Genomic DNA, 20,544 nt, shown 5'->3' with positions numbered 1-20,544 from the left:
AATCATTGTGCGACAAAAAAGAAAAAACGCCATTTTGTAACTTTTGGGGGCTTCTGTTTCTACGCAGTGCATATTTTGGTAAAAATTACACCTTATCATTATTCTGTAGGTCCATACGGTTAAAATGATACCCTATTTATATAGGTTTGATTTTGTCGTACTTCTGGAAAAAATCATAACTACATGCAGGAAAATGTATACGTTTAAAAATGTCATCTTCTGACCCCTATAACTTTTTTATTTTTCCATGTACAGGGCGGTATGAGGACTGATTTTTTGCGCCGTGATCTGAAGTTTTTATCGGTATGATATTTGTTTTGATCGGACTTTTTGATCACTTTTTATTCATGTTTTAATGGTATAAAAAGTGACCAAAATACGCTTTTTTGGACTTTGGAATTTTTTTGCGCGTACGCCATTGACCGTGCGGTTTAATTAATTATAGATTTTTATAGTTTGGACATTTACGCACGCGGCGATACCACATATGTTTATTTTAATTTTTTTTTACACTGTTTTATTTTTTTATGGGAAAAGGGGGGTGATTCAAACTTTTATTAGGGAAGGGGTTAAATGACCTTTATTAAAAAAAAATTTTACATTTTTTTTGCAGTGTTATAGGTCCCATAGGGACCTATAACACTGCACACACTGATCTTCTACACAGATCACAGGCGTGTATTAACACGCCTGTTATCAGTGTTATCGGCGCTTGACTGCTCCTGCCTGGATCTCAGGCACGGAGCAGTCATTCACCGATCGGACACCGGGGAGGCAGGTAAGGGCCCTCCCGGTGTCCTGTCAGCTGTTCGGGATGCCGCGATTTCACCGCGGCGGTCCCGAACAGCCCGACTGAGCAGCCGGGTCACTTTCACTTTAGAAGCGGCGGTCAGCTTTGACCGCCGCTTCTAAAGGGTTAATACCGCACATCGTCGCGATCGGTGATGTGTGGTATTAGCCACGGGTCCCGGCCGTTGATGAGCGCCGGGACTGACGCGATATGATGCGGGATCGCGGCGCAATCCCGCTTCATATCGCGGGAGCCGGCGCAGGACGTAAATATACGTCCTGCGTCGTTAAGGGGTTAATATCAAATTAATTATAGAAACGATTTGCTATTGGTGGCGCTAAAGATAATGTATTAGATAATTATATCAGAAGCTATGTACAGTGGTCCCTCAACATATGATGGTAATTAGCGATGAGAGAACTTACAGTAAATTCGATTCGTCACAAACTTCTCGGCTCGGCAGTTGATGACTTTTCCTGCATAAATTAGTTCAGCTTTCAGGTGCTCCGGTGGGCTGGAAAAGGTGGATACAGTCCTAGGAGACTCTTTCCTAGGAATGTATCCACCTTTTCCAGCCCACCGGAGCACCTGAAGGCTGAACTAATTTACGCAGGAAAAGTCATCAACTGCCGAGCCGAGAAGTTTGTGACGAGTTGAATTTACTGTAAGTTCGCTCATCTCTAATGGTAATCCGTTCCAAACAGACCATCGTTTGTTGAAACCATCGAATGTTGAGGGATCCGTGCAATGTAAAGTATAGGACAGTGGTCTACAACCTGCGGACCTCGCAGGTTGAAGACCACTGGTATTAAAGGTTGTATTTATGTGTCCCCGCCGCTCCGGACCGTCACCGTTGCCCTGGATGTCGCCGTCCATTGCTGTTGTCGCGTCCCCGGGGTGTCCCCGACGCTCCGGCAAGGCCTCTGCTTCCCCGGCATCCTCGCTCTCCATTGCCGCCATCACGTCGCTACGCACGCCGCTCCTATTGGATGACGGGACGGCGTGCACAGTGACGTGATGACGTTGGAGGAGAGCGCCGATGATGCAGGGATCCCAAAGAGGATGCGCCGGAGCCCTGAGGACAGGTAAGTGATCGTCAGCGGAGCACACGGGGCACCGTAAACGGCTATCCGGTGGCAGCTAAAGCAGTCTGCGCTGCCGGATAGTCGTTTATGCGATGGCTCCGACATACAAAAGCATCGTATGTTGATGCTGCCTTCAACATGCATCTTGAAATGATCGTATGTCGGGGCCATCGTAGGTTGGGGGGGGGGGGGGTCACTGTATTTGTTTAATTAATACATCACAACATTGATTAGTTTACTAGGACTACAAAATGGCTTATTACACCTTAAATGTTATATCATCCGTGTAATAAATTATTTGTGACATGAAGAAATAACTTGTATGGTACTAACAAATGTGCCTTATGGAGAACATATAGGCGAGAAACTTTAACGCCTCTGGCATCTTCGGATATGACAGTTCTTGTGAAGTGAGAATGAAATTGTCCGATTGGGCCTTTATTTTTGTTCTAGGGTTTTGTCACATTAAGAACAGACCGGAATGTCTCAGATAGTTTCTGTAAAGGTTCATACAGTTCTACCAGTTTTATTAAATATTACCTGCTGTAGTCACTCTAGAACTAGAAAAAATTGGAAATATTGGAAATATCTAATCCTAAAAAATGTCAATGATGCGTTCAAACTGAGGAATTCAAGAGGAATAATTTCGGTCAGGAAATTGTTGCTTTCTTTAATTTTATCCATCAAGCGGAATTCAAGCGGAATTTCCATGCAGAAATGAAGAGGAATGAAGGAGGAGGCTATTTAATCTATTTTTCTGAATTCCGCTAGAATTTTGCTTGAATTCCGCTTGAAAACGATGTCGGGCAGAATTTTTTTTTACCATTGACTTCTATTGGATTCTGCTCACGGATTCCGCTTGAAAAATGAACATGTTCTTTCTTCAAGCGGAAAGGAATTCAGTGTCAGAATTCTGCTAGCAGAATTTCCGCAGTGTGAACAGGACAGCAGAAATAACATTAAAGTCAATGGGCAGAGGAGATGTGCATTAATTTGGAGCGGAGAATTCAGGAGGAATTACTGGAGTAAATTCCTCTTGAATTACTCAGTGAGAACGATCCCTAAGGCTACGGAATTTCTGGGCAGAATTTCTGCCGGAGATTTAGCCAGCGGCATTAAGACCGCACGGACTGCATTGCCGTCCCCATAGACGGCAATGCATTTCCGGGTGGATCTTTTGGGAGATCTGCTCAGAAATGCATTGACATCTATGGGGACGGCAATGCAGTCCGCACGGTCCTAGTGCCGCCGGCTTGATCTCCGGCAGAAATTCTGCCCAGAAGGATGCAAATTTTACTTTAGTTTTTAGATGTATTTTAAAGTAAAATAAATCTGAAGACTAAAGTAAAATTTGCTTTCTTTACATTAACATGAAAAGTGTATAAAAACCAACTTGCATTCTGCGGAAATCTGTCTTATCCGCTGTCGGCACGTAACAGACCAGGAAGAGAGGAGTAGATTGATATATTGTTTGGTAGGAAAAGATCCAGGAGAGCTGAACATTTATTGCCATAAATCCCTGACTGCCTGAGTTATTGGGGTCTATGGATGGTCTCACTCAATGACTGGACCATGTGAACAGGAAGCAAGAAAACAGTCTCTAGTGCCACCTATAGATAACTACCTCAAAAACCCCAAAAGAGCTGTCTACATATGGGTGTCTGGTTTTGCTAATATCTTGTCACATTTCAAGGCTCTTTTATGTGTCAGATGTTCACGTACAGGTAGATTACTATGGGTGGCACTGGAGAGACAGCAATCTTTCTTTTGAAGAGAGTTAATTAGCATATTTTTTTCCCATAAAGCATTGGTGATAAGAATCTATACCTTCAGCTGGATTAGACCTTGTCTAGGCTTAAGATTCCTATAGATGGGTGCCTGGTTTAGCTAATATCCCTAGTCATGTTTCAAGGCACTTTTATGGTTTGGACATTGACTTACAGGGTAGCCACCTACAGGTTGGGCTAGAGACACAGCTTGCTTCCCTCTAGAGAAGAGCAAATTATCTTATGGTGGAATGTACAAACAAATATAGCTGATCACAATAGAATAAGCCCCTACAAAGTGTATAGTAACATGTCACCTTGTCAGGGGTCATGGCCTTGGTCCACTATTTTATTCATATACAAGGGATGTTCAAAAAGTTTTTACACTTTTAACTCTATTTTTTTTAAAACAAATAACATAAAAAAATGACATCACTTCTATACAGTCACCTTCCTTTGCAATATAATTTCATCGGGTCTAAGATTGCGCTTCAATACCCAACCGGCCATGATATCTGTCCATTTCCCTGCAGAGAAGTTACACTTTAAGTGTATGGGAGAACACTATTCCTTTTTGGTGCGATTTATAAGTCACGCAGCCATCTTCCCCCCAGAGTGAAAACTCTCATGCTAAACTGCTTGGAAGACAGAACAAGTCACATGACATGCTAAGGGTACGTTCACACGGGCGGATTCATTTGCGGATTTCCCACTGCGTAATTGAAAGGGGGGCGGGCTCTTCTCAGCTGTCTGCAGCAAATTTTCCTCTGCGTAATTTCCGCTGCGGAAAATCCGCCGCAGACCCTACTGACTTCAATGGGACTTGCGACGGACAACCGCAAAGAGTCCGCCCCCTTTCAAATGTGCAGTGGGAAACCCGCAAATAAATCCGCCCATGTGAACGTACCCTCAGACATAATCAATTACTACTCCTCCCGCACTCACCGATGCATATATGAGTGTGAAAATTTTTTGAATGTCCCTCCTATTGACAGGAGGAATAACGGAGGATCAGCACAGATTTCTAAGGTAAGACAGTCCAGAATTTTTATTGTATGGTTAATAAAGTATTTCCTAATACAGACATTTTAGGAGAGGTGACAGGTTCCAAGCCATATTCTAAAAACATTTCTGATATGGAGAGCTGATGGCAGTATGCTGGTAGCTTTGGTTCAGCATGGACATTTTTACGCACTGTTTAGAGATTAGTCTGGAAGATTTACATAAAGGAAAAAGACAGTTTAGTGAATCTGGCCATGTCTGTTGTATGACTTATCTCCATAATCCACAGCATCTGGATGGTATGCTTCATATAGCCTCCTGTTATTTACTTAGATTTATTAACTTTCAGAAGGAATTAATCATTCACTTTTTATGATTATAATTCCATAATTGCGGTATAAAGAGCGATGTGACGGAAAAATCAAATATAATTACAAAAAAGGCCCATGATTAATTGCCAGCCGCTATTTAAAATTCTCCTCTAAGAAAAGAGTGGATAATTACACTTCATTAAAAAAAAAAGTTTGATCGGTGCTAGAAGTTGTGTTTAAAGTACAGCTTCGAGAATAATTTATGTTGTTATATATCACTCAATATATTGACAAAGTTCTTTGATATAAATGGTAAGAAAATCTAATTAGAAAACCTAAATTTCCTAAATATCCTGTTTAATCATTGTGAATGACCCGTCGCCTATATTATAAATGTGAAGTCTAAGCCATTTTGTATGGAGACATAATTGTGATCCCATAGAGGTGGATGAGGCATCTCTACTGTACAATATTTGCCTACAATTTTCTTTGAGGATCTGTACAAACTCATGTTGAAAAAAAAATGATGGCATGATCCATGAGATTCGCCATTGCTTCTACAAAAAATATATTTCTTTACATGTGCCACCCAACAGAACATGTACGGCAGCAAAGGTGGGGGGTTTGGCCGTTTACAAATGTGCCAAAAATCACTGACGGGTGAAATGTCTCAATACATGTGTCTGAAACTAAGACCCATAGGTGAGAATGCCCATTTATGGAGATGTGGACCAAAAACGATATATCGATTTTTTTTTGTTTTGTTGCACAGTAATTAGAAATATGTTGATGTTATAAATAATGTGCTGTGATCAACAAATATTTGTCTGGTGATCAATGGAAAATTCTTCTCATTGTCCCAAATTTACCATTGCAAATATGACAGAATTCTCGGAGACTTTGTGCCAAAAACTAGCACTTTTCAGTTGCACTTGAAAAGGGGCATGGCATCATTAATAGGATGCGTGGCTTAATAAGTGGCATCATGTACCAAAAATGTACCAAAATGTTGGTGCATCAGTCTGGCAATGTTTTAGCCTGCCAAAATTTGGTCTAAACGTAGTTATATTCATCAAAGAGGACCTGTGGCCAACATCCCCCCCCCCCCCCCAAAAAAAAAAAAAAAGATTGTATTATCATTAATTAGCGTTCATATATGTAATTGGTTAGCTGAGTAAATCACTATTTGGTTATTGCTGTGAGATTAAGGCTAGGTTCACACTGAGGAATTTCTGGGCAGAATTTCTGCTGGAGATCAAGTTGACGGCACTAGGACCGCGTGGACTACATTGCCGTTCCCATAGATGGCAATGCATTTCTGAGCAGATCTCCCAAAAGATCCACCCAGAATGCATTGAAGTCTAGGGGGGCAGCAATGCAGTCTGCTCGGTCCTAGCGCCGTCGGCTCAATCTCCAGCAGAAATTCTGCCCGGAAATTCTGCAGTGTGAACCTAGCCTTAGGGTCAGGCCCTTTAAAGTTGGGTCACCCTCTCTGGACTAGAAATCCTTTCATCATGCCTACCCTGCTGTATTTTGTGAACTAAGCTGAACTAATCACACACCTATTTACAGTTACATGATACACCCTTCCATTCCTGAAATATGAGATTTTATAGTTTGTCTGACAATTTAGGAAATCAGTCAGATGGGCGTGGACTTCATTTTAATAATGGGAGTGAATATTAGGCAATTGGTTGGGTTATACAGTTAGGGGGTGTGCATTAGGCAGACATGATCCTGACTATATCCCCGCCCATCACCTGATTATAACCCCGTCACTTCCATTATTAAAACTAAGTTCACGCCCATCTGACTGATTCCCTGAATTGTCAGACAAACTATAAAGCCTCATATCTCAGGAACAGGAGGACATATCAAGAAACTGTAAAAAGGTGTGTGATCAGAGCGTCCTAAGCCATTTAATGAAGTAACATCACATTTTTGGGGGTTGGCCACAGGTCCTCTTTAATAAGCCTGTTAAACCTGGTGCTTTCCTACACTTCCTAGTTCAAAGTTTACACTGTGTAAGAATTTGACAGTTCTAGTAAATCTTGACCATTAATTATTTTTCATAATATGAATAATCTGCATAAAAACCTTCAGTTAAAAAAAGCAACAAAACCCACAAAATCTGGTGCAGAAATGCTGCAGGTACTGCAGAGAGTCCACATCATGTCCACAGCATGCGGCTGTGCTTTAATATCAAGACATGTTCTTTGTGCATAAAGATGCAGTTTGGTTTTCTTATCCATCACTGTTAACCTCTCTTTACCGTTCTGTATGCGATCGTAATGGGAAAATATGAGCGCCGCACCTCCACGTCCAGAATACAGATGATTTTGTGTCTGGAGGATTATTTTTCATGCTGTCCCAAGGTTGATCCTTTTGTGATCTGAACTCTGTTCGACGGACCCAAGACAGTCTATCTTATTCCTGTAAAAGATATTTGCAGATACAATTTGCCTCATTAATCTGCTTTGGGGTGTAACATTGTTATCGATTCATTTGCTCGCATGCCGTTCCCCCTGCCCGCGCTCCGCTCATAAGAATCCTTCCTTAGTTTGTCATTTTCTCGTTATTTGAAGTATTGGGCAGGCACCAAAAAAATTTTTCGGTGCAATTTATCTTAAGAACATCTGTTCAGTAGCACCCCGAGCTAGTGAAATCCTCTCATGTCACTTTCATCATTTATGCCAAGCTGAGAAAAATCTGCTCCTTCTCATACGGGAACCAATCAATAAGGAATTTATTTTCCCTGTCAAGATCACACGACTTTAGTTAGGCATTAAATAAATGGAGACGGGCGAGACGTTGAAGGCATCTCGCGAGTGTTGCACTATTTGAGACGGAGTAATAATCTGGTAATTAAAGCATTGTCTGCCTCCCACGTAGTCATAGTCACAGTTATCCTATACATAGCACTGACAAGACGACTTGACTACCGCTCTTCTATTGACTGTTAAGTGTCTTTTACAGGTTGTATAGCAGTCAAGTCTGAAATTACTTATTGAACGTCTTAATTCATTCTTCTTCGACTCGTCATAATATTATTACCAGGTGATCACCTCTCAAATAACACCGCTGGTGATAGATACAGGAGGAAGAGGGGGGGGGGGTTGTACCATAGCAAAAAACGTATTCTGGTAGCGGGATAACAGAAAGGTAGCCATGTACAAGGAAAGGTGGCAAAAGACTATACAGTGCATTAAAATTGTTGAATGGACATTCACAGTAGATCAGTGTTTCCCAACCAGGTTCCTCCGGCTGTTATTGTCCGGGCATGCTGGAGGTTGTAGTTTTGCAACAGCCGGAGGCACCCTGGTTGGGAAACACTGCATTAGATGAACATCAGCTGACCTAACAAGTTATCGGTAACAGCTCAACATCAGATATTAAAGGACATCTGTAGTGCAATATAACTTATCCCCTATCCAAAGGATAGGGGATAAGTTATAGATCGCAGGGGGTCCAAGCGCTGGGGCCCCCCCGGGATCTCCTGGACGGGACCGCGGCAGTATGCTGGAAAGGGGGTGTTCTGTCCCCGCACGACGCAGCAGCCGACACGCCCCTTCCATGTACCCCATAGAGATACATGGAGGGGGCGTGTCTGCCACGGCTTTCTGCTGGAGATGAAACTTCACTTCCTGCAGACTGCCGCGGCCCCGTCCAGGAGATCCCGGTGAGCCCCAGTCCTCGGACCCCCCTGCGATCTATAACTTATCCCCTATCCTTTGGATAGGGGATAAGTTATTTTGCACTGGAATACTCCTTTAATGGGGCTGTCCCAACTCTCTTCTGATGGCAGATGCCAGGGAAAAGTATCAGGTATTTGAACATCACCATGCCCTATTCTTTGTTTTTGCAAGAGACGGATCTGGCAGCAGCTTAGCCTTCTCTGTCTATTTCACACTCAACTAAGCAAGATGTTCAGGTGTATGGAGGGGTTCTTGGCCAAAGTCAACAGCGATCTAATGTGTATGACCACCTTTACCACCTTATACTAACCACTGATCTTCGCATATGGTCATATCAGATCTTCTCATCTTCCCATATGGGTAGGTTAAAAAAATATATATCAAAAATCCATACTTGCCAATGGTCCCAATTTTTGTGAGACAGTCTCATGAATGGGACTGTAAAAATAAAATAAAAGAATTATCTGGCGCTGCTAAATCTAAATAAATTTCACGTTATTGTAGATGTGTTAAAGGCATGATGATAGAAAAATCTTTGTCAAGAAATGGCATAGTCTGACGTGTTTCGGGGATAACCCCTTAATCATAAACCTGGATGAACACTGTTTAATACCCTCTAAAATAGCCGCTACCAAAGCACATTATTAAATGCACCTGATAGAGGCCATTTTAACAAATTAGAACAAATGGAAATCACAGTTTATCGTGGGGTAATAGCAACAAACGATAACTCTATTATTAGCCACTAATCAGTATATGTATGTCAAAATAATTCCTATATTTCAATACAGTACATATATTTTACTTGCATATCTACCAGTTATATATGTATGTATGTATATATATATATATATATATATATATATACTAGCTGAGTACCCGGTGTTGCCCGGTTTCACCTTCCTAATGCTTGTTGTGGAGGAGAATCAACAGAGGAAGCTTTTGACTTCATATCCCGTCCTCATATAATGTTATCATATCCCAACCCCATATCCCGTCCTCATACCCCGACCTCCTATCCCGTCCTCCTATCTCAACCTCCTATCTCGACCTCCTATCCCAACCTCCTATTCCATCCTCATATCCTGTCCTCATATCCCAACCTCCTATGCCAACCTCCTATCCAGTTCTCCTATCTTGACCTCCTATCTTGACCTCCTATCCCGTCCTCCTATCTCGACCTCCTATCCTGTCCTCCTATCTCAACCTCCTATCCCGTCCTCCTATCTCGACCTCCTATCCTGACCTCCTATCCACCGTGCAGTGGTGTCCAATCTGTGCTCTTCCAGATGTTGCAAAACTACAACTCTTAGCATGCCCAGACAGTCCAGGTATGCTGGGAGTTGTGGTTCTGTAACATCTGGCCCTGCAGATTTTGCCGAACTACAACTCTCAGCATGCATAGGCAGTCTGGGCATGCTTGGAGTTGAAGTTTTGCAGCATCTGGAGGGCCACAGTTTGGAGACCACTGCACTCCCCTATGGGTACGTGTACCACGGGTTGAGAACCCAGGCCTCTGGTTGTTGCTCTGACTCCTTTTTAGAAAAGGTGTACGTTAGAGAACTTTTCACACTACAGGAGAGCTGCACCTTATTCATCATTACGCTGCGCATTATTGATGAATAAGATGCACGCTAGTCAAAGTATAGACAAAAAAATTGGTGGAAATTTGATCTAACATAGACATTTCTTGATAAATCTCCCCCATTGAGTTTTATATAAATATATAGCCAAATGAATAAATTCCGCAGCACTCCAAAAATAAGATGCAAAAAGTTATGGATTGATTAGCCTGACGGCAAGAGCTTGAGAGAGTCTGCAAGTGGGCAGCCGAAAGGTCGCTATGCGTGAGGCTAATAAATCCATCACTTTTTGCATCTTATTTTTGGAGTGCTATTTTTGGAGTTTATTCATCTGGCTATCTACAATTGACCCGTTACCTGGGACAACGGTCTGCTGGCACCCATCATCGCTTTCCTTTTTTTTGGTTGTGCTGCTCCACATTATTATTTTTTTTTTCTCTCTCTCTCTCTCTCTCTCTCTCCCTAAAATGTCTGTAAAGCACCAATATGCTCACATTTTTATTCATAATGTCTGCAACGTGCCTATAGACATTTCTCCTGTGATATAGGAGTTAAAAGTGTCAGTTTCTACCATATACCAGGATAACTATGTCACAAAGTCACGTTTTAATGCATTCTATTTTTTGTTAGTTTATCATCAATAAAATGTTTCTTATTTAGATTAATAGCTCTACATTTGGCTACATTAGTGTTTTTGGGTATACTCCTGCTCAGTGATTCCGAACCTCTTTTTGCCCGAGTACCTCTTGGTAGCCCATTTCCAAAAATTGTTCCCCCATATTAGTGACATGTTTGCAATGAATATAGTTGCTGTTATTTTAAATCTATATGTATTTCTTCACTCCTGATCCTCTCTCCCCAGGCCCCCTGTTTTTCTCCCTATGTCCCCAGACTCCCCAACTCACAGGGGACATCATTTCCAAAAGGAATTGTTTCCTTCTTCACTATTCAACCTAATCCATCATTTAGATTTCTCCCAGCTAAGACACAGAGCTTTCTCCTGCACAATGCCCACCTCTTTACAAACTCTCTATGTGTGTTGCCCCACACAGTAATAGCACCCGCTTAGTGCCCCCATATAGTTGTAGGCACCATTCTGCCACAATATAGTTTTCGGCTCCCACACTGCTTAATATAGGCCACTCTGTGCCCCATCTGTGCCCCATATAGTTGTAGGCCCCCATACTGCACCACTTTAGTGCTCTTCTGGTCAAGGGGCCCACTGCTATGAACCATAACAGTAGACCCCCAGTCTGGAGGAACATTAGAGCACCAAAGTGGGGCTGTATAGGAGCCTTCAACTATATGGCACCAAAGCTAATGTGTTTGTTACCTTTAACAGCAGCCTGGTGCACACGCTTCTCCTCTGTTGTTCTCCTGCTCCGCTCCTCCAGGCAGCCACTTCAGGTAGTACCAGCAGCCACTGCTCACTTGTTTTAAAGTGGCCATGTGCTGTCTATCACTTTAGGATCAGGCTGCATTGGCCACAACCTTTACAAGCAGGGATCAATCAGTGGCTGTGGCCGATTTATTCTGGTAAATATGCAAGTAAAATATATGTCTTTGTATGAACTGTATTGAAATGGATGAAATACATTGGCATACATATACTGATTTGTTAGTTATGATAGGGTTAATGTTTTTTGTTATTCCCCCAAATTTTCTGTTAAATCTGCCTCTATCTGGTGCATTTAATTATGTTCTCCAGTAGCAGCTATTTAAGAAGGGTATTGAACATTGTTTATCCAGGCTTATGATTAAGGGGTTTAACGCGTCAAACTATGCCATTTCTTGACTGAACTTTTTGCATCATAATGCTTTTACTTGTTTTACAATAAGGTGACATTTTATTGAATTCTTGAGCGCTGGTTTATTCGATTTTTCAAGCATTGTCTGCTGCATCTTTGTATCACCATCAAAGGCACATTAGTAGTCAGCTTATTGAACTGTTTGTGTGTTGGACTGGGATATTAGTGTGGTCTATGCAAACCCCACCCAAAAACCCCACATTTCAGGGAAATTTTTTGGGGGGGACTTTCTTGGGCATTCGTAGAAGTATGCAGGATGTTGTAATGGTATGGGACTGTAGCTGGGATTAAATTATGATTGGTAATGACAAAGGCAGTAGCTGGACTGGATGGTTGAATTGACCAAGAAATGTAGAGACCAATAATGTTAAGTGACGGTATGATATGATATAGAGATTGGTACGTACAATGGTTTCTGTAAGAAACAGTTCACTTGGCCTCTGTTCACACTAGCGTCATGGCAATGACATCTATGACTGAACGGTTTAGAAAGAGAACTTAATGGACCCCATTGGCTCATCTTGGAATGTGTCACAGGTCCAGTTATTTAGACTAAATGAATAGCATTACAGACAACATCAATCTTGTTCGCAAAAATTCCTAAACCCCCAGAAGAAAAAGGTAAAAATGCTGTATGAACCATACCTTTGATATACACCATATACTCAAGAGGCAAATATATAAGCACTTACTGGCATTACCTGCAGGGTACCTTCTCACTAAGTTGTTAAAGATCTGATGAGATGTAAAGAATGTATTTGCAGTATAGTATATCAAATACACTTTTAGTCATCCAAAAATACTGAATTTGATTCATGAGTACGTTTTTGTATTAAATGTGTTTGAAATCTTCCCAAATCCAATTTTAGGTCATTCAATGGAGAATACACCAAGAAGAAGCCGCTAGATTAGAATCAGCTATCGCTGCCAGGAGACAACAGGAGGAGGAACAGCAAGAAAAACAAAGGAGAGAGAAAGAAAAGCTCCAGCGCACACACGAAAAAGAGAAAGTACGAACGCTCTCATCATTTGCATGTGTTACTTAAGAGATTACAGCAAATATCTGGACGCATCCTAATGAAATCTATTTGTTACTGCTGGCAGGGTATGGGATAGCCCTGTTTACACAGCATTCCAGGCAAGATTGTTTAAGACCTAGCTAAAGCCATTAATGCCTCAAAGGAACTAAATCTTATCCGCACTGCATTGTGCTGTGAGTGTAATGTATCCTGAATTATTCGGTAAATGTGGGTTTTTGTAACAGTACTAGAGAGACTGTGGGAAAGCTGAAAGTGCTGCAGTCAAGTACCCTGCACTGCAGTACAATCTTGTCACAACTCAGCAACTCCTTGCAAAAGCAAACTTTACCCGCACCGGGTTTTGGCTTAATATGTATGTTACCGTATTTTTCGCCATATAAGACGCTCCGGCACATAAGACGCACCCGATTTTAAAGGGTGAAAATCTAGAAAAAAAAGATTCTGCACCAAATACAATGTAAAGTATAGGACAGTGATCTTCAACCTGCGGACCTACAGATGTTGCAAAACTACAACTCCCAGCATGCCCGGACAGCCGTTGGCTGTCCGGGCATGCCAGGAGTTGTAGTTTTGCAACATCTGGAGGTCCGCAGGGTGAAGACCACTGGTATAGGAGGTAATACTCACGTGTCCCCGCTGCTCCGGACCCGTCACCGCTCGTCACCGCTGCCCTGGATGTCGCCCTCCATCGCTGTTGCCCCCATCGCTCTGGAACGTCTCTGCTGCCCGGTATCCTCGCTCTCCGTCGCCGCCATCACGTCGCTACGCACGCCGCTCCTATTGGATGACGGGACGGCGTCCGTGACGACGTGATGATGACGAAGGAGAGCGCCGGCCATGCAGGGGATCCCGGCACGGAGCAGACACCGAGGAGGCAGGTAAGGTCCCTCCCGGTGTCCTGTAAGCTGTTCGGGATGCTGCGATTTCACCGCGGCGGTCCCGAATAACCCGACTGAGCAGCCGTGTTAGTGTCACTTTCGCTACAGACACGGCGGTCAGCTTTGATCGCCGCGTCTGAAGGGTTAATACAGGGCATCACCACGATCGGTGATGTCCTGTATTAGCCGCGGGTCCCGGCCGTTGATGGCCGCAGGGACCGCCACGGTATTTGCCGTATAAGATGCACCAACATTCCCCCCCCCCCCCCCCAGTTTTGGGGAAGAAAAAGTGCGTCTTATACGGCGAAAAATTCGGTATATAGCGGTGCACCCACATCGGGATATTGGCTTAATATGTATTTTATATAGCGGTGCACCCACACTGGGATATTAGCTCAATGGGGGAGATTTATCAAAACCTGTCCAAAGGAAAAGTTGCCCAATTGCCCATAGCAACCAATCAGATCGCTTCTTTCATTTTGCAGAGGTCTTGTTAAAAATGAAAGAAGCAATCTCATTGGTTGCTATGGGCAACTGGGCAACTTTTCCTTTGGACAGATTTTGATAAATCTCCCCCATTATGTATATTTTATAACAGTGCAAAATTATGGGAGCCCTAGCTCTACAAATATCTGGAAATCTCCATTCCTGAGTTGTCATGTTATGTAAAGCCATTACACTAATGGAAGCCGTTATGGTTCCCGGAGGGGTTGTCACCCAATGTTTCGCTTAAGTTGCAAACGGAATATAAATGCATCCTAATAAAATCCAGACACCCCAGATCCATCAATCTCTGCCTCCACTTGTAGAGGTTTACGCCAATAAAAATCTGTCCGCTAGTACATAGTAGTGTCACCCACACGCATGGAGAGCTTTTATTTAGTTTAATATACAATGCATTCAGAAAGTCTTCCCTTCCTCTTATTTCTTATACATTTTGTTCTCCACTGCCCCAGCATTTTGTTCCGAACGCTGAATGCGGGCTGCGGGGGTCATAACTTCACAGCAAAGCCCCTCATGATGTCACGCCCCCTCAATGCAAGTCTATGGGAGGGGGGTTGGCATCTACCTCCATCATTCTGCACTAAATACCCCGTAATGAGAATGTGAACACAGAATTAAAAAAAAAATTCTAATTGATTTAAATGGCAAAACTGAAATTTTGCACAGACATAAGTATTCAGGCCCTTTGCTATGACATTTGAAATTTTACTGTGGGACCCTACCAATTTTTTCAATCATATTTGAGATATCTCTTTCTACACCTTGTGGTAAATAATTTAATTGGACATAATTTGGAAAGACACAGCCCTATAAGGTCTCACAGCTGACATTGCATATCAGAGCAAAAACCAAGCCATGAGGTGCAAAGAACTGCCTGTAGAGCTCAGAGACAGGATTGTGTGGAGGCACAGATCTAGAGAAGGTCCAAAATATATTGATGCCCTAAACATTACTTAGAGCACAGCGGCCTCCATAATATTTTAATGAAAGGAGGCTGTCCTTGCATGGTAGGAGTTGTAGTTTCACAACAGCTGGAGATCTGCAGGTTGGGGAACACTGCTGTATTAGGTTGTGGACATCTATTCTGACCAACCATCCCTAAAGCAGAGAAACAATAATATTAATAAATAGTGGTAAGGATCCCCACTGTGCTACTTAGTGAACCTGACAGCTCAGCCATTGATTGCTTTAGTCTGCATGAATTTGCTCCACTTTCAAAGGGCTGCAGGTGCCTGGAAAAGAGGGATGCAGTCCTATGAGTCCTAAGACTGTCATTCTGGACTTTTTTCTGGACTGGAGAACTTTGAAAGTGGAACTAATTTATACAGACTAAAGCAATCAATGGCCGAGCCATCAGGTTTGGGTTCAGCAGCATTTACTGTAAGTTCACTCAACACTTATTTTTAATATTAAACTATATGCCAGTATTACTGATCAGTTATCATAGAGTGGCAGCAGTTATTGGCAAGGTGCCATCCCCAATGGGAATTGGGGTAGAAGTCCACATTACGCAGTTGGCTTGTGTGCCAAAATCGGTATCTAATGTGTATGGTGCCTTACTGCTCTTACTACCCTGCTCAAACACTACTAAAATTGATAAGACTGCCTAAACAACCTATTGGTAAACTGAAGGGAAGCCTAAAAACATCTCTTCATGTGTTCAGGTTGCCATTTAACTGTACATTAGGAAGACGTATTAAACAAATCAAAGGAAGTTTGACATAGTAAGATAGGGGGGTATTTATCAAAACCTGTGCGGAGGAAAAGTGATGCAGTTACCCATAGCAACCAATCAGATCGCTTCTTTCATTTTTCACAGGTCTCTTTAAAAATGAAAGAAGCGATCTGATTGGTTGCTATGGGCAACTGCCCCACTTTACCACTGCATAGGTTTTGATAAATTCCTCCCATAATTCATAAGGTTGAAAAAAAGAGTCCATCAAGTTCAACCTATATCCCTATTGTGTCTCTACTATGTTGATCCAGAGGAAGGCAAAAAACCCTCATGAGGCTAATGCCAGTTACCATACCAGGGGGAAAAAGTTCCTTCCCGACTCCAAATATATCAGAATAAATCCTTGAATAAATCCGTCTATTCACACGGCAGAATTTCTGCACATCTGCACCACTATAGGGTATAAGTAGCTGATTGCAGGGGATCCGACTGCTGGGACCGCGCAATCTCCGGGATGGGACCCTGGCTCTCTAAGTGAGGAGCGTGTGTCGTCTACTGGTAGACATCACATGCTCCATTCATCTCTATAGAAGTGCTGATGATGCCCAAGTTCTGTACTCGGGTCTTTTTGGAGCTCCCATATAAATGAATGGAGCGTGTGCAGGCTGCAGGACGCTCTCCTCACTGAGATCGCCGGGGGTCCCAGCGGTCAGACCCCACACAATCATCTGCTTATCCTGTGGATAGGAAATAGGGTAATTTTTGTCTGAGATCTCCTTTAAGAGAAAACGTGCAGGTGGGGATACTATGGAACACATAGCTTTGTCTTAGACAGCTACATTTTTTTTTTTTTTTTTAATGATTTGTCTTATAAATGTTCCCACTTAGAAATGAAATCAACAGTGAAACCACAGGAAAAACAATGGCAGGGATTTCACGCCTCGCAGCACATTTATACATAACTGTATTTGTAAGAAACAATATCAAGATATTCGAGCATTTGGGATTTCCTTTTGTATAGCTTGTCACGCAGGCTTAGGTGCAGTTTAATTTCAAACTTTTTCTTTTTTTATTTTATTTTTTCATTTTTTGCGACAGATACAAAAGTACAGAACCGAGAAACAGCAAGCGTGGGAAGAGCAACTGAGACGGGATCTGCAGCGCCTAGAGCAGCTCAAGAAAATAATGGCCCAGCAAGCTGAGAAAGACAGAGGACGGTAAGTACGTTATGGGGAAAACATTGGCATATTTAACACCACGGATCTACGTGCCCAGATGGACCGTAACCTGGAGCGGTGAGACTTTTTTTTTTTTTTTTTTATCTGTTCTCATTTCTATACAACACAAGAAATGCAGATTGAATTTCATTTATTGGATTTTGACTACGGAATTAAATTTTTATTTATTTATTTTTTGAACATTTTATTTAAAAAGCCTTCAAAATCCTTTCCTTTCGTGGCAGCCGAGAGTAAAGACCTAAGAAATGATTGCTGTAAATGTTTAATGTTGTGGATGGGGAAGCGGAGCGATTCCTGCAGTTTTCACAAATCTGATAGATTAATATTGATCATTGCAAACCCAGGAGAGGCCTAAAGGTACACGGGACCCTTCAAAACCACAGAGATTTGCAGGGAAACCATTAACAGATATCTTATCGCAATTGTACTGGATGGCAGAACTGTAAACTTTATGCTCTGGAGTTGGCAAACTATTGAAAAATACATAAATCGAGGGCCAGATTACCAATGGGCATAGAAGGGTTGTACTTATAGGCAGAGCGATGGGAAGTGCACATACGAAAGGGAACATTTGTGTATGAATACTCGGAGCAGTGTGTATTCATTTGCAGACTTTGGCCCTCATTTACTATTGCAAAACCGTCATGTTTTGTCGGGTTGTGCGCCAGATTCGGTCGCATTGCGCCAGAAATTATGTCTGCGACAGATTTTGCGCCAGAATTTGCGCCAGAATTGAAAAAACCCCAACTAACTCTCCATTTTGCTAAGAAAACCCCAAAAAGGGGTGTGGTTGTCGGGGAAAGGGGGCGTGGTCTCGGAAAAGGGGCGTGTTCCCGATATTTTCACAAAAACCCAACATATTTACTAAGGTTTTCACATAAAATGTGGTGGATTTGAGCTGAGGAAAACCCGACAGATCAGAGCAGGTGTAAAAAAAAAAGGAAAATGTAGAGAAAGTGGAAAATGTAGGAAAACCTTAGTAAATACCGTGGAAAATAAATTGTAGGGAATTAAAAGCCACAAAGAAACCTACACAACACTCTTAGTAAATAATGGCCTTTGTGTATTAATACTTTTAGTACTAAGAAGTAGAGGAAGGATTAGAGCAGTGTTTTCCAAACAGTATGCCTCCAGCTGTTACAAAACTACAACTCCCAGCATGCCCCGGACAGCCAAAGGCTGTCCGGGGCATGCTGGGAGTTGTAGTTTTGCAACAGCTTGAGGCATACTGTTTGGAAAACACTAGACTAGAGGAAGGCTGCATGGGGTACTAGATGTGAGGGGCACAACAGAGTATTGGTTAAAGTGTTACCCCACTGGAAAACATTTTTTATTTAATCAACTGGTGCCAGAAAGTTAAAGGCGTATTCCAGGAAAAAAACTTTTTTCTTTATATCAACTGGCTTCAGAAAGTTAAACAAATTTGTAAAGTACTTCTATTAAAAAATCTTAATCCTTTCAATAATTATCAGCTGCTCAAGTTGAGTTGTTTTTTTCTGTCTGGCAACAGTGCTCTCTGCTGACATCTCTGCTTGTCTCGGGAACTGCACAGAGTAGAAGAGGTTTGCTATGGGGATTTGCTCGGTTCCCGAGACACGTGTCATCCGAGAGCACTTAGACAGAAAAGAACAACTCAACTTCAGAACCTCATAAGTACTGAAAGGATGAAGATTTTTTAATAGAAGTAATTTACAAATCTGTTTAACCTTCCGGAGCCAGTTGATATATAAAAAAAAGTTTTTTCCTGGATAACCCCTTTAAACAGATTTGTAAATTACTTCTATCAAAAAAATCTTAATCCTTCCAGTACTTATTAGCTACTGAATATTACAGAGGAAATTATTTTCTTTTTGGAACACAGAGCTCTCTGCTGATATCATGACCACAGTGCTCTCTGTTGACATCTCTGTCCATTTTAGGAACTGTTCAGAGGAGCATATGTTTTCTATGGGGATTTTTTCCTACTCTGGACAGTTCTTAAAATGGACAGAGATGTCAGCAGAGAGCACTGTGCTCGTGATGTCAGCAGAGAACTCTGAGTTACAAAAAGAAAATAATTTCTTCTGTAGTATTCAGCAGCTAATAAGTACTTTTTTCTTTTTGAATTTCTTGTTTTTTCTGTCCTCAGTGCTTTCTGCTGACACCTCTGTCTGTATCAGGAACTGTCCAGAACCGGAGCAAATCCCCATAGCAAACCTCTCCTGCTCTGGACAGTTCCTGATACAGACAGAGGTGTCAGCAGAGAGCACTGTGGACAGAAAAAAAAAAGAAACCCAACAACAAAAGAACTTTCTCTGTAATATACAGCCGCTAATAAGTACTGGAAGGATAAAGATTTTTTTTTATAGAAGTCATTTACAAATCTTTTTAACTTTCTGGCACCATTTGATTTAAAAAAAAAATCAGACATTTCTCCCCTATCCGCAGGATAAATTTGTTACCAGTGTAGATCTTCTTTAAGAAATACATTCTTGTATAGAAGAAAACACGGAGCACTGACTGTAATCTTGCAGAAGATGTCCTTTATTAGGGTTCACGACATGTTCATGAGTACAGGTGGGGAGAGCGGACGCCGGTAGAAGTGCGGGCAACGGACTGTATCACGCGTTAGCGCTTCTTCAGGCCCTATCTTATAGGGCCTGCCCCCCAGTTAGCTTGTCAGCACCAATAAGGCTAAGTTCACACTACGGAATTTCCACCTACAATGCCGCTTTGAAATTGCAGGCAGAAATTCTGCTTACTAAAATGTATAGTTTAGTGAATGGGTTTTCCGTTCACAAATTCACACTTCTGAATTTGTGAAGCGGAATTTGTGAATGGAAAATCCGCTTGAAAATTTCCGCCTGAAGAATGGCGTTGCTCATTCTTCAGGCGGAAATACTCCCGGAACACATTGCAGTCTATTGGAGACTGCAGTGTCCGCGGTCTGATTCAGTCGGCGCTGGCCGCACTCGGAATCGCCGGGCAGAAACTTTCTGCCCGGCGATTCCGCAGTGTGAACCTAGCCTAACAGAAGCAGCTCAGTGCTTAGTATAACCCTTTCCTTTCTGCTTACATAGCTCTTTGCAAAACCAGTGCATCAGTAACGCCTACCCCCATTCACATGCAATCTAGTAGTGTAATATGTAAATGATCACCCAGCACAACGCCAACCTGTTGGTTCACCAGC

At 42.2% G+C, this 20,544-nt stretch overlaps 1 protein-coding gene across 9 annotated transcripts in view; it reads left to right on the top strand.

The window, feature by feature from the left end:
- Positions 1-20,544, top strand: part of CCDC148 (coiled-coil domain containing 148) — a 250,848-nt gene that overhangs the window by 214,197 nt on the left and 16,107 nt on the right. For all 9 annotated transcript variants that reach the window (XM_056535045.1, XM_056535041.1, XM_056535046.1 and 6 more), the window contains 2 exons: positions 12,910-13,050; positions 17,236-17,354. In XM_056535045.1, coding sequence (XP_056391020.1) covers positions 12,910-13,050; positions 17,236-17,354 — 260 coding nt within the window. The remainder of the gene's footprint in view (positions 1-12,909; positions 13,051-17,235; positions 17,355-20,544) is intronic.

The sequence above is a fragment of the Hyla sarda genome, chromosome 8 (assembly GCF_029499605.1).
Source record: "Hyla sarda isolate aHylSar1 chromosome 8, aHylSar1.hap1, whole genome shotgun sequence".
NCBI lineage: Eukaryota > Metazoa > Chordata > Amphibia > Anura > Hylidae > Hyla > Hyla sarda.
Note: the sequence above shows the minus strand (reverse complement) of the source record. Positions and strands in the feature narration are given on the sequence as shown.